This window comes from Chanos chanos, chromosome 16 (genome assembly GCF_902362185.1).
Source record: "Chanos chanos chromosome 16, fChaCha1.1, whole genome shotgun sequence".
Classification (NCBI taxonomy): Eukaryota; Metazoa; Chordata; class Actinopteri; order Gonorynchiformes; family Chanidae; genus Chanos; species Chanos chanos.
In genome coordinates this window covers 18,121,081-18,133,580 of record NC_044510.1, presented here as the reverse complement: position 1 = coordinate 18,133,580, position 12,500 = coordinate 18,121,081, and the positions used below count along the sequence as shown (strand labels likewise).

Genomic DNA, 12,500 nt, shown 5'->3' with positions numbered 1-12,500 from the left:
ACAGAGACAGGCTGGAGTCAGTTTTAGTACAGGCCTCATAACAGAGACAGGCTGGGGTCAGTTTTAGTACAGGCCTCATAACAGAGACAGGCTGGAGTCAGTTTTAGTACAGGCCTCATAACAGAGACAGGCTGGGGTCAGTTTTAGTACAGGCCTCATAACAGAGACAGGTTGGGGTCAGTTTTAGTACAGGCCTCATAACAGAGACAGGCTGGGGTCAGTTTTAGTACAGGCCTCATAACAGAGACAGGCTGGGGTCAGTGGCACACTGTAATACACTGTAACAGGCATGCTGTGGTACACTGTAATACACTGTAACAGGCAGACTGTGGTACACTGTAATACACTGTAACAGGCAGACTGTGGTACACTGTAATACACTGTAACAGGCATGCTGTGGTACACTGTAATACACTGTAACAGGCAGACTGTGGTACACTGTAATACACTGTAACAGGCAGACTGTGGTACACTGTAATACACTGTAACAGGCAGACTGTGGTACACTGTAATACACTGTAACAGGCATGCTGTGGTACACTGTAATACACTGTAACAGGCAGACTGTGGTACACTGTAATACACTGTAACAGGCAGACTGTGGTACACTGTAATACACTGTAACAGGCAGACTGTGGTACACTGTAATACACTGTAACAGGCATGCTGTGGTACACTGTAATACACTGTAACAGGCAGACTGTGGTACACTGTAATACACTGTAACAGGCAGACTGTGGTACACTGTAATACACTGTAACAGGCAGACTGTGGTACACTGACACACTAACACACTAACAGACTGTAATACACTAACAGACTAACAGACTGTAATACACTAACAGACTGTAATACATTATACACTGTAATAGCCTGTTATACACTGTAATAGCCTGTAATACATTGTAATAGACTGTAATATACTGTAACAGACTGTAATATACTGTAGCACACTGTAACAGACTAATGCTAACAGCCTCTGTATTCCTTTATGTCTCTGACCGTGTGTGTGTGTGTGTGTGTGTGTGTGTGTATGTGTGTGTATGTGTGTGTTGTGTGTGTGTGTGTGTGTGTGTGTGTGTGTGTTGTGTGTGTGTGTGTGTGTGTGTCTGTCTGACAGGAGAATCTCTCTTCCGGAGTCCTTCCTCACTGCTGATATCATTCTCAGCACCCTGCAGAATGTCACTGAGGGCCTTGTGGTTTACCCTAAGGTGTGTGTGGGGTGGGGGAGGGGGGGGTGCAGTAGTATGTGTGTAGTACACACAGTGGATATTGATATAGTTTTGGAAATTTGTGTTTGTGGGAAACTATTTCTGAGGATCATGACTGAGACCTGAATTTGATCAGCGCTGTGGCATCGTTATGCTCCCTATATGTGTTAATCATTGGCATCGTTATGCTCCCTATATGTGTTAATCAGTGGCATCGTTATGCTCCCTATATGTGTTAATCATTGGCATCGTTATGCTCCCTATATGTGTTAATCATTGGCATCGTTATGCTCCCTATATGTGTTAATCAATGGCATCGTTATGCTCCCTATATGTGTTAATCAGTGGCATCGTTATGCTCCCTACATGTGTTGATCGGTGACATCATTAGACCTGGGCGTCCCAGGCTACAGCCCAGAATGTTTCATGAATAGCCCTGGATCTTGATATATATTTTTTTTAACAAAAATAAGAGTAATTTTAAAAAAAATACCTGGATCTATTCATCTGTCATTCTGTTCATGCATTAAAGTCCTCGAAAATAATATGATATCGTTGATCAAAAACGCAGGTACGTTTTGGGTCCTCTGTGTCATTCATGCAGCCGATCTACTTCACACTACTTGGAACATGCGCATTTTGTTCGAGCACGAGAGAGAGACAGAGGGCTTGTCATCGTTGGCATCTGGTGGTAGCTAGCTAGCTAATTCACTAAGGCAAGACTTGAAGCCTATGGATATGAAAAGCTTTTTTAAAAAAGAAAAAGGACGAAGGCAGTGAGGTGGAGGCAGTGAGGTGGAGGCGAGGCTAGAGGAGGTGGAGGAAGAGCTATCTCCTGTTGCTGTAACAGCAGATGAGTCAGGACGTGAGAGGCCCACTGCCCCAGCTACAGGCTCAGGTTAGTGAAGAAGAGGGCTCTTCAGCTAGGGTTAGGGTTAAACGTTTTCCTCAAAAACAGTAACGAGGTTGAACGAGAACTGAGATTTCATGATGTGAAAGCCTGCCTACTCACCTGACCAGGACCTCTGGGTAGAGTTGTGAAAGCCTGCCTACTCACCTGACCAGGACCTCTGGGTAGAGTTGTGAAAGCCTGCCTACTCACCTGACCAGGACCTCTGGGTAGAGTTGTGAAAGCCTGCCTACTCACCTGACCAGGACCTCTGGGTAGAGGTGTGAAAGCCTGCCTACTCACCTGACCAGGACCTCTGGGTAGAGTTGTGAAAGCCTGCCTACTCACCTGACCAGGACCTCTGGGTGGAGTTGTGAAAGCCTGCCTACTCACCCGACCAGGACCTCTGGGTAGAGTTGTGAAAGCCTGCCTACTCATCTGACCAGGACCTCTGGGTAGAGTTGTGAAAGCCTGCCTACTCATCTGACCAGGACCTCTGGGTAGAGTTGTGAAAGCCTGCCTACTCACCTGACCAGGACCTCTGGGTAGAGTTGTGAAAGCCTGCCTACTCACCTGACCAGGACCTCTGGGTAGAGTTGTGAAAGCCTGCCTACTCACCTGACCAGGACCTCTGGGTAGAGTTGTGAAAGCCTGCCTACTCACCTGACCAGGACCTCTGGGTAGAGGTGTGAAAGCCTGCCTACTCACCTGACCAGGACCTCTGGGTAGAGTTGTGAAAGCCTGCCTACTCACCTGACCAGGACCTCTGGGTGGAGTTGTGAAAGCCTGCCTACTCACCCGACCAGGACCTCTGGGTAGAGTTGTGAAAGCCTGCCTACTCATCTGACCAGGACCTCTGGGTAGAGTTGTGAAAGCCTGCCTACTCATCTGACCAGGACCTCTGGGTAGAGTTGTGAAAGCCTGCCTACTCACCTGACCAGGACCTCTGGGTAGAGTTGTGAAAGCCTGCCTACTCACCTGACCAGGACCTCTGGGTAGAGTTGTGAAAGCCTGCCTACTCACCTGACCAGGACCTCTGGGTAGAGTGTCTCACAGCTTCTGTTCATTTGACTCTGAAATGACTTGAAAAAAGAGCAATTATCAGGTGAAAATCTGAAGAGTTCTGGGCTGGGCTAAGCCCCCAGTGTTTCTTGATCCTAACAACGCCTCTGGTGTTAATGAAGAGTTCTTTTGAGCTGGATCAAAGCAACGCGTGAGGAGCTGTGTGGATCGATAACTGAAGACTGACTCTGCCCGGATTCTCTCGTAGACACTTGCGTGTCTCTGTAATTTGAGAATGATGATGACGAGTGAGCTGGTTGATTTTTAGTGAGGTCATGAAGAGTGTCACAGTCTCTGTCTCTTTCAGGTGATCGAGAGACACATTCGTAATGAACTGCCCTTCATGGCCACCGAAAACATCATCATGGCCATGGTCAAAGCCGGGGGAAACAGACAGGTATAAACTGCGCCCCTAACAGACAGGTATAAACAGACAGGTATAAACTACACTCCTAACAGACAGGTACAAACAGACAGGTATAAACTACACTCCTAACAGACAGGTACAAACAGACAGGTATAAACTACACTCCTAACAGACAGGTATAAACTACACTCCTAACAGACAGGTACAAACAGACAGGTATAAACTACACTCCTAACAGACAGGTACAAACAGACAGGTATAAAATAAACTCCTAACAGACAGGTATAAACAGACAGGTATAAACTACACTCCTAACAGACAGGTACAAACAGACAGGTATAAACTACACTCCTAACAGACAGGTATAAACTACACTCCTAACAGACAGGTACAAACAGACAGGTATAAACTACACTCCTAACAGACAGGTACAAACAGACAGTTATAAACTACACTGCTAACAGACAGGTATAAACTACACTCCTAACAGACAGGTACAAACAGACAGGTATAAACTACACTCCTAACAGACAGGTATAAACAGACAGGTATAAACTACACTGCTAACAGACAGGTATAAACTACACCCCTAACAGACAGGTGTAAACTACACTCCTAACAGACAGGTACAAACAGACAGGTATAAACTACACTGCTAACAGACAGGTACAAACAGACAGGTATAAACTACACTCCTAACAGACAGGTATAAACAGACAGGTATAAACTACACTCCTAACAGACAGGTACAAACAGACAGTTATAAACTACACTGCTAACAGACAGGTACAAACAGACAGGTATAAACTACACTGCTAACAGACAGGTATAAACTACACTCCTAACAGACAGGTACAAACAGACAGTTATAAACTACACTGCTAACAGACAGGTACAAACAGACAGGTATAAACTACACTGCTAACAGACAGTTATAAACTACACTGCTAACAGACAGGTATAAACAGACAGGTGTGAACTGCACCCCTAACAGACAGGTATAAACAGACAGGTGTGAACTGCACCCCTAACAGACAGGTAGGAACGACAGTCTCTATTCACTGTAGGTTTAAAGTCACAGTCTTAATGTGTCACATTAAGGTTAAGACTTTGTTAATAATTCACCAATGATAGATCTCAGTTTTATAAACTTAATTTCTCTGCAATGCCCCCCCCCCCCCCCCCCCCCTTGCCCCCCCAGGACTGTCATGAGAGGATCCGCGTGCTGTCCCAGCAGGCTGCGGCCGTGGTGAAACAGGAGGGGCGTGATAATGACCTGCTGGACCGTGTTAAGGCCGACGCCTATTTCACACCCATCATTAACCAACTAGACGCACTCTTAGACCCCAAAACTTTCATCGGCCGTGCTCCACAGCAGGTACACACACACACGCACACTCTGATACGCTTACACACACACACACACATATACTGATACGCTTACACACACATACACGCACATACTGATACGCTTACACACACACACGCACATACTGATACGCTTACACACACACACACGCACATACTGATATGCTTACACACACGCACACACACGCACACTCTGATACGCTTACACACACACACACGCATATACTGATACGCTTACACACACGCACACGCATATACTGATACGCTTACACACACACACACGCACATACTGATATGCTTACACACACACACACGCACATACTGATATGCTTACACACACACACACACACTCTGATACACTTACACACACACACACACACACATATATATGTGTGTGTGTGTGTGTGTGTGTGTGTGTGTGTGTGTGTGTGTGTATAGATAAATTTACGCACACACACAATCACATAAATACACACACACACACACACTCTGATACACTTACACACACACACGCACATATATATATATATGTCATTATACATATACACATGTCTATATATATATAGGTATATTTACACACACGCACACACACATGCTTTTACATGCATACATTTGATGTGAAACAGGCTGTTGTACATTTGATTATTCATTATTTGATTCGTTTTCATCCTTCCTCTCTCTCAGGTGGCGAAGTTTCTCTCTGTGGAGGTCAGGCCTCTGCTGGAGCCGTATAAGGATAAGATGAATGTCAAAGTGGAACTGGAACTCTAAAACACACACACACACACACACACCAAATCATACATCAAACATGTTCTCACAATAAATAAAAATTGTATGGCAAATGACTCTTGTCTCTGTCGATGGTAACATCATTTATCACACGCACACAGGCATGCACTGATTCACAGACATAGACCAATAAAACATCCACACACCAACTCACACATATCAATAAAACACTCACACAACAACTCACACACAGACCAATAAAACACACACCAACTCACACAGACCAATAAAACACCCACACACCAACTCACACAGATCAATAAAACACCCACACAACAACTCACACAGATCAATAAAACACTCACACACCAACTCACAAAGACCAATAAAACACCCACACAACAACTCACACAGACCAATAAAACACTCACGCACCAACTCACAAAGACCAATAAAACACCCACCAACTCGCATAGACCAATAAAACACTCACATACCAACTCACATAGACCAAGAAAACACTTACACAACAACTCACACAGACCAATAAAACACTCACACACCAACTCACACAGACCAATAAAACACACACCAACTCACATAGACCAATAAAACTTACACACCAACTCACACAGACCAATAAAACACCCAAACACCAATTCACACAGACCAGTAAAACACTTACACAGCAACTCACATAGACCAGTAAAACACTCACTCAACAACTCACACAGACCAATAAAACATTCACACACCAACTCACAAAGACCAATGAAACACTCACACACACTAACTCACAAAGATCAATAAAACACCCAAACACCAGTTCACACAGACCAGTAAAACACTTACACACCAGTTCACACAGACCACAGACTCGTATAGAGAGGCGTATAGAGAGGTGTGAAAAGTGAAAAGGTTTGTTTTTGAGGCCACGTGTCTGTGAGAGAGACATTTGAACTTTTTCAGATTTGTATAATTTGCTGTGATACTTAGAGGGAGAGTAGAGAAATGAAACAGTGGAGGTCTACGTGGAGTTTTTACACTGTCATGTTTATCAGGCCAATGGTTTTCATACTGAAGCCTATCAGGAAGTTTGAGTATCTGTGCCACTCTGTCAGGACACCACCCTCATCACTCCCCCCACCCTCTCTCTGTTCTCTAATGGTACTGTGACAGTGACTGTGACTGTGCTGTATAGTGTATTGTGTTCTGTAGTGTGACTGTGTAGTATGATTGTGTTGTGTAGTGTATTGTGTTCTGTAGTGTGACTGTGTAGTGTGACTGTGTAGTGTGACTGTGTAGTATAGTGTATTGTGTTGTGTAGTGTGACTGTGTAGTGTGACTGTGTTGTGTATTGTAATTGAGTTGTGTACTGTGACTGTGTTGTACAGTGTGACTGTGTTGTGTAGTGTGATTGTGCAGTATGATTGTGTTGTATAGTGTATTGTGTTCTGTAGTGTGACTGTGTAGTGTGACTGTGTTGTGTACTGTGACTGTGTTGTATAGTGTGACTGTGTTGTGTAGTGTGATTGTGCAGTATGATTGTGTTGTATAGTGTATTGTGTTCTGTAGTGTGACTGTGTAGTGTGATTGTGTACTGTGATTGTGTTGTGCAGTGTGACTGTGTTGTGTAGTGTGATTGTGTTCTGTAGTGTGACTGTTGTGTAGTGTGACTGTGTTGTGTAGTGTGACTGTGTTGTGCAGTGTGACTGTTGTGTAGAGTGACTGTGTTGTGTAGTGTGATTGTGTAGTGCAGTGTGACTGTGTTGTGTAGTGTGATTGTGTTGTGTAGTGTGATTGTGCAGTATGATTGTGTTTTATAGTGTGATTGTGTTCTGTAGTGTGACTGTGTAGTGTGATTGTGTTGTGTAGTGTGATTGTGTTGTGTAGTGTAGTGTGACTGTGTTGTGCAGTGTGACTGTGCTGTGTATTGTAATTGAGTTGTGTATTGTGTATTTTAATGTGCTGTGTATTGTAATTGAGTTGTGTATTGTGTATTTTAATGTGCTGTGTATTGTAATTGAGTTGTGTATTGTGTAGTTTAATGTGCTGTGTAGTGCAGCGTGACTGTGCTGTGTAGTGAGATTGTGTAGTGCGGTGTGACTGTGTTGTGTAGTGTGAATGTGTTGTGTGGGGTGATTGTGTAGTGTATTGTGATTGTGTTGTGTAGTGTGATTGTGTTGTATAGTGTGATTGTGTAGTGCAGTGTGATTGTGTTGTGTAGTGTGATTGTGTAGTGCAGTGTGACTGTGTTGTGTAGTGTGATTGTGTTGTGTAGCATGATTGTGTTGTGTAGTGTGATTGTGTAGTGCAGTGTGATTGTGTTGTGTAGCATGATTGTGTTGTGTAGTGTGACTGTTGTGTAGAGTGACTGTGTTGTGTAGTGTGATTGTGTAGTGCAGTGTGACTGTGTTGTGTAGTGTGACTGTGTTGTGTAGCGTGATTGTGTAGTGCAGTGTGATTGTGTTGTGTAGGGTGATTGTGTAGTGCAGTGTGATTGTATAGTGTATTGTGATTGTGTAGTGCAGTGTGATTGTGTTGTGTAGCATGATTGTGTTGTGTAGTGTGACTGTTGTGTAGAGTGACTGTGTTGTGTAGTGTGATTGTGTAGTGCAGTGTGACTGTGTTGTGTAGTGTGATTGTGTTGTGTAGTGTGATTGTGTAGTGTATTGTGATTGTGTAGTGCAGTGTGATTGTGTAGTGCAGTGTGACTGTGTTGTGTAGTGTGATTGTGTAGTGCAGTGTGATTGTGTTGTGTAGCATGATTGTGTTGTGTAGTGTGACTGTTGTGTAGTGTGACTGTGTTGTGTAGTGTGATTGTGTAGTGCAGTGTGACTGTGTTGTGTAGTGTGACTGTGTTGTGTAGTGTGATTGTGTAGTGCAGTGTGATTGTGTTGTGTTGTGTGACTGTGTTGTGTAGTGTGATTGTGTAGTGAAGTGTGACTGTGTTGTGTAGTGTGACTGTGTTGTGTAGTGTGACTGTGTTGTGTAGCGTGATTGTGTAGTGCAGTGTGACTGTGTTGTGTAGCGTGATTGTGTAGTGCAGTGTGATTGTGTTGTGTAGAGTGATTGTGTAGTGCAGTGTGACTGTGTTGTGTAGTGTTGCTGTTGTGTAGCATGATTGTGTTGTGTAGGGTGATTGTGTAGTGTTGTCTCATTGTGTTGTGTAGTGTGGTTACGTTGCGTACAGTGATTGTGTAGTGTAGTGTGACTGTGTAAGTGACGCGTATTTGTGTTAAAGGAGATATTAGTTACCGTGTGTGGTCAAGGTGCAGTTTGAGTTGACGCAGTCATAAACATGCCAGTAGACTTGACTCACATGGGAGAAGGAGCCTTGTCAACCTCTTCTGGGTAATCAACGGCAGTCATTTATGCGTCCCCTGTGCCGCGGCCTCACACACACGCCACAGTCTCACACACACGCCACGGTATGTATAACTGCATTCAGCTTTCTTTTAGAGATCTTTATGTTCTGAGCCGTTAACTTTCACTCTCTCTCTCTCTCTCTCTCTCTCTCTTCCCCTCTGTTCTTCTCTCTTTCCCTTTCACTCCGTTTCTCTCGTTCTTTTTCTTTCTTTCCTTCTCATCTCTCGCTCTCTCAGCTCTGTTTCTCTCTCATCTTTCTCTCCCTCTCTCTCTCTCCATTTTCTCCTGTCTGGGGTGAACATGGAAACTGCTGTTTAAACTGGTGAACTGGTCATTTGTTAACTGGAATTCTAACTTGATTTATTGCTCTCGAGGTGAACTAGGGAAATGCCGGTGAGTCTACTGTATGAGTGTGTGATTCAGGAATGGGAGTGAAAATGACCTATGACCTCTCCCTGATAACTAACCAACGTTTGTCCACAAACAACGTCACTGACATTTTATCAAAGCTACAGTACATATTTATATCAAAGCTTACAGTGCATGTTAATATCAAAGCCTACAGTACATGTTTTTATCAAAGCTACAGTACATGTTTATATCAAAGCCTACAGTACATGTTTATACCAAAGCCTACAGTACATGTTTATATCAAAGCCTACAGTACATGTTTATGTCAAAGCCTACAGTACATGTTTTTATCAAAGCCTACAGTACATGTTTTTATCAAAGCCTACAGTACATGTTTATACCAAAGCCTACAGTACATGTTTATATCAAAGCCTACAGTACATGGTTATATTTTTTTAACTGGGCGTGACACCAACACATTCGTTACTTTCCAAACAAAACTCCATCTGTCTATCTGTAAACCAGCTAACTGCACCATGAGTCTATAGAGCCCTTGTCTTAAGTTCAAATGGCAGGAAAATAAGTCAATGTGCATTTCTGCAGCTGACCTGTGTGATATATATTGGTATAGACCAATGAAAATGCTTTGACAAAGTCCTTTTGCAGGCAATCTGATTGGTTAATAATGTGGATGTGGGCGTTTCTCCCCGTCTCCCTGGCACTGGTTGGTACGCTGGGGGTCTGGACAGTGTGAGTCCTTCTGCCCTGACACATCTTTTCTCTGGTTTTTTTTTTTCTAATTTTAGTCTTGTGTGTGTGTGTGTATTTGAGATCTTAGATATCTATCTCTTTGACTGCAGGTTTGGTATAGCTGTATCAAATCAGTCAGTCAATCTGACAGTTGAATTTCCATATATCAGGTGAGGCTGTATGTGTGTGTGTGTGTGTGTATGCACAACTTTGAATTTGGTAAAATACATTTAAAATTCACATAAAATGTAAAGTGTGGTCTATATAAAATGTAAAGTGTAGTTTATATAATTCTTCATTTTCATCTTTCTCATTTTAGTACCTGTGGCTCCTACACACCACAGAGCTGCCTGTTCTCCCAGATCTGTAACGTGTGCAGTTTCCTCGGTCAGTACTGTCTGACAGCGTCACCTTGTTATGGAGCTATCTCACACTCAGACAGAGATCTCTTCTGATCGGCTTCTATCTTTGTGTGTGTGTGTGTGTGCGTGTATATGTGTATATGTGTGTGTGTGTGTGTGTGTGTGTGTGTGGGTGTTGTAGTTCTGTGGGTGGTGTGTGTCCGGTATCAGCAGGTGGTAGACTTGGGTGGTGCTTCTCGTGTAAACACGGCGAGTTTGGTGTTTGGTTTCATCTCTTCCATTGGAATCTCCATCCTTGGAAACTTCCAGGTGATTTAGTGCAACTTTTGTCTCATTTCAGACACACGGATACACTGTCTTATATTCTTCTCATTAAACATCACATACTCTGTTCATCACCCTCTCCTTTCCTCCCTTAGCAATCAGTGGAGAGAATTGCTCATTTGTTAGGAGCATTCCTGGCCTTTTTTATGGGTACGCTTTATTTCTGGATGCAGGCGTGGATCACCTACAAGGCAGAGCCGTCCAGTGACCGCAGGTGGACGGGACCTGTACGTATTGTGCTCTGCAGCGTGTGTAGCATCCTGGTCATCAGCAGTATCCTTCTCATCACGCGTCTGGCCTAGAGCAGGCGAGAGGGCGAACACACGGCTGACACACGGCTACAATACAGCCAACAAATTGATAAGACACTGTTAACGAACCGCTAACACACATCTTACACACATCTTACACACTGCTAACATGGGGCTAACACACCGTTAAAACACCCGTAAGTACCCGATCCATCCTGGCTGCCCGATCCAGTCTACACATGTGTAATTATGTAATCGGAAATGCAACTTATTCCTGTCCAATTTGTACCATGCATGTGTGAACATTTTAACGGTGTTGAAACTGGCCACTGGCCAACAGCAAGTCCATTTATCTGGAAACAAGTGGCTGTTCCCAGTGAGAGTCTGTTTAAACATATTTAATGCTTGTTACAGCACCGATATAGAATGCTTGTTACAGCACAGATATAGAATCGTTTCCATATCGGTGCTGTAACAAGCATTAAATATTTTTAAATATTTTGTCATTTTGTAGGCTACAGATTAGCACTTTTGTAAATTCTAGTTTGTTAAAAAAAATCCCTATGAGTAATGGCATTTTGGAGAAACGACAAAATAATGTACGTGGTAGTTAAATAACTGCTTGAACCGCGTTCGATTCTGTTCTGTAAAATACATGTGTATGTCATCTCTGTAAAGACTTAAGACCCATTCTATCTGTAAAATATGTCTGTTGCTATCCCTCTGCTAATAGCGACAAAATAACAGGACTACAAAGCAAGACACTTAGTTAAAGCGTCACCAATTTCACAAGGTGAGCAGAAGCTAGCCATAGCTTTACTGATCAGGGATCACAAGTGTTCTCACAACACCGCAGCTACCTTAATCAAACAGATCGATTACCTAAGGATTTGATAGCTGCAAACAGCTGCATAGAACAAATCAGAAGTTTTAAGCGTATTTTCATACCTTATTGAGGACAAATATGATCATATGCAAAGTCAAAGCATTTATTGTCACATGCACAGTTAAAACAACAGCATAAAAATTCACACATGCGTGGAGTGGATTTGGCAGTGTCGTAAAAGGGATTAAATATGCGCATGTGCTGACTTGGTGCATGTATGGATTGGGCACCTGCAGCACCTGCAACACCGCTAACATTGCGCTAACACACCGCTAACACACACAGGGCTAACACAGAGCTAACACACTGCTAACACACCGCTAAGACACACAGGGCTAACACACCGCTAACACACACGGGGCTAACACACCGCTATAATACAGCCAACAAACCGCTGACACACAGCTGACAAGCCGCTAACACACATGCTACAATTATTGGTTGTATCTATTTTAATGAAGAGTATTATTTTGGGGGGGGTGCTATGTATTTTTGGGGTATACTAATTGTGTAAACAATATACCATTAAAGAATGTTTCACCGATAGCTCTGGGGCTCTCAGCTGAGAAGCAGGTTTT

General features: G+C 43.3%; 2 protein-coding genes across 3 annotated transcripts in view; both read left to right on the top strand.

The window, feature by feature from the left end:
- Positions 1-5,692, top strand: part of adsl (adenylosuccinate lyase) — an 18,031-nt gene extending 12,339 nt beyond the window's left edge. The window contains exons 10-13 of one of the 2 annotated variants that reach the window (XM_030793444.1): positions 1,121-1,211; positions 3,470-3,559; positions 4,731-4,907; positions 5,582-5,692. In XM_030793444.1, coding sequence (XP_030649304.1) covers positions 1,121-1,211; positions 3,470-3,559; positions 4,731-4,907; positions 5,582-5,668 — 445 coding nt within the window. In that variant the 3' untranslated portion in view covers positions 5,669-5,692. The remainder of the gene's footprint in view (positions 1-1,120; positions 1,212-3,469; positions 3,560-4,730; positions 4,908-5,581) is intronic. The other variant, XM_030793445.1, reaches the window with a different exon arrangement.
- Positions 5,693-8,960: 3,268 nt separating this feature from the next.
- Positions 8,961-12,500, top strand: part of tmem150b (transmembrane protein 150B) — a 3,998-nt gene continuing 458 nt past the window's right edge. Inside the window, exons 1-6 of the mRNA XM_030793923.1 lie at positions 8,961-9,060; positions 10,016-10,099; positions 10,210-10,269; positions 10,419-10,486; positions 10,643-10,770; positions 10,881-11,058. Coding sequence (XP_030649783.1) covers positions 10,035-10,099; positions 10,210-10,269; positions 10,419-10,486; positions 10,643-10,770; positions 10,881-11,058 — 499 coding nt within the window. The 5' untranslated portion in view covers positions 8,961-9,060; positions 10,016-10,034. The remainder of the gene's footprint in view (positions 9,061-10,015; positions 10,100-10,209; positions 10,270-10,418; positions 10,487-10,642; positions 10,771-10,880; positions 11,059-12,500) is intronic.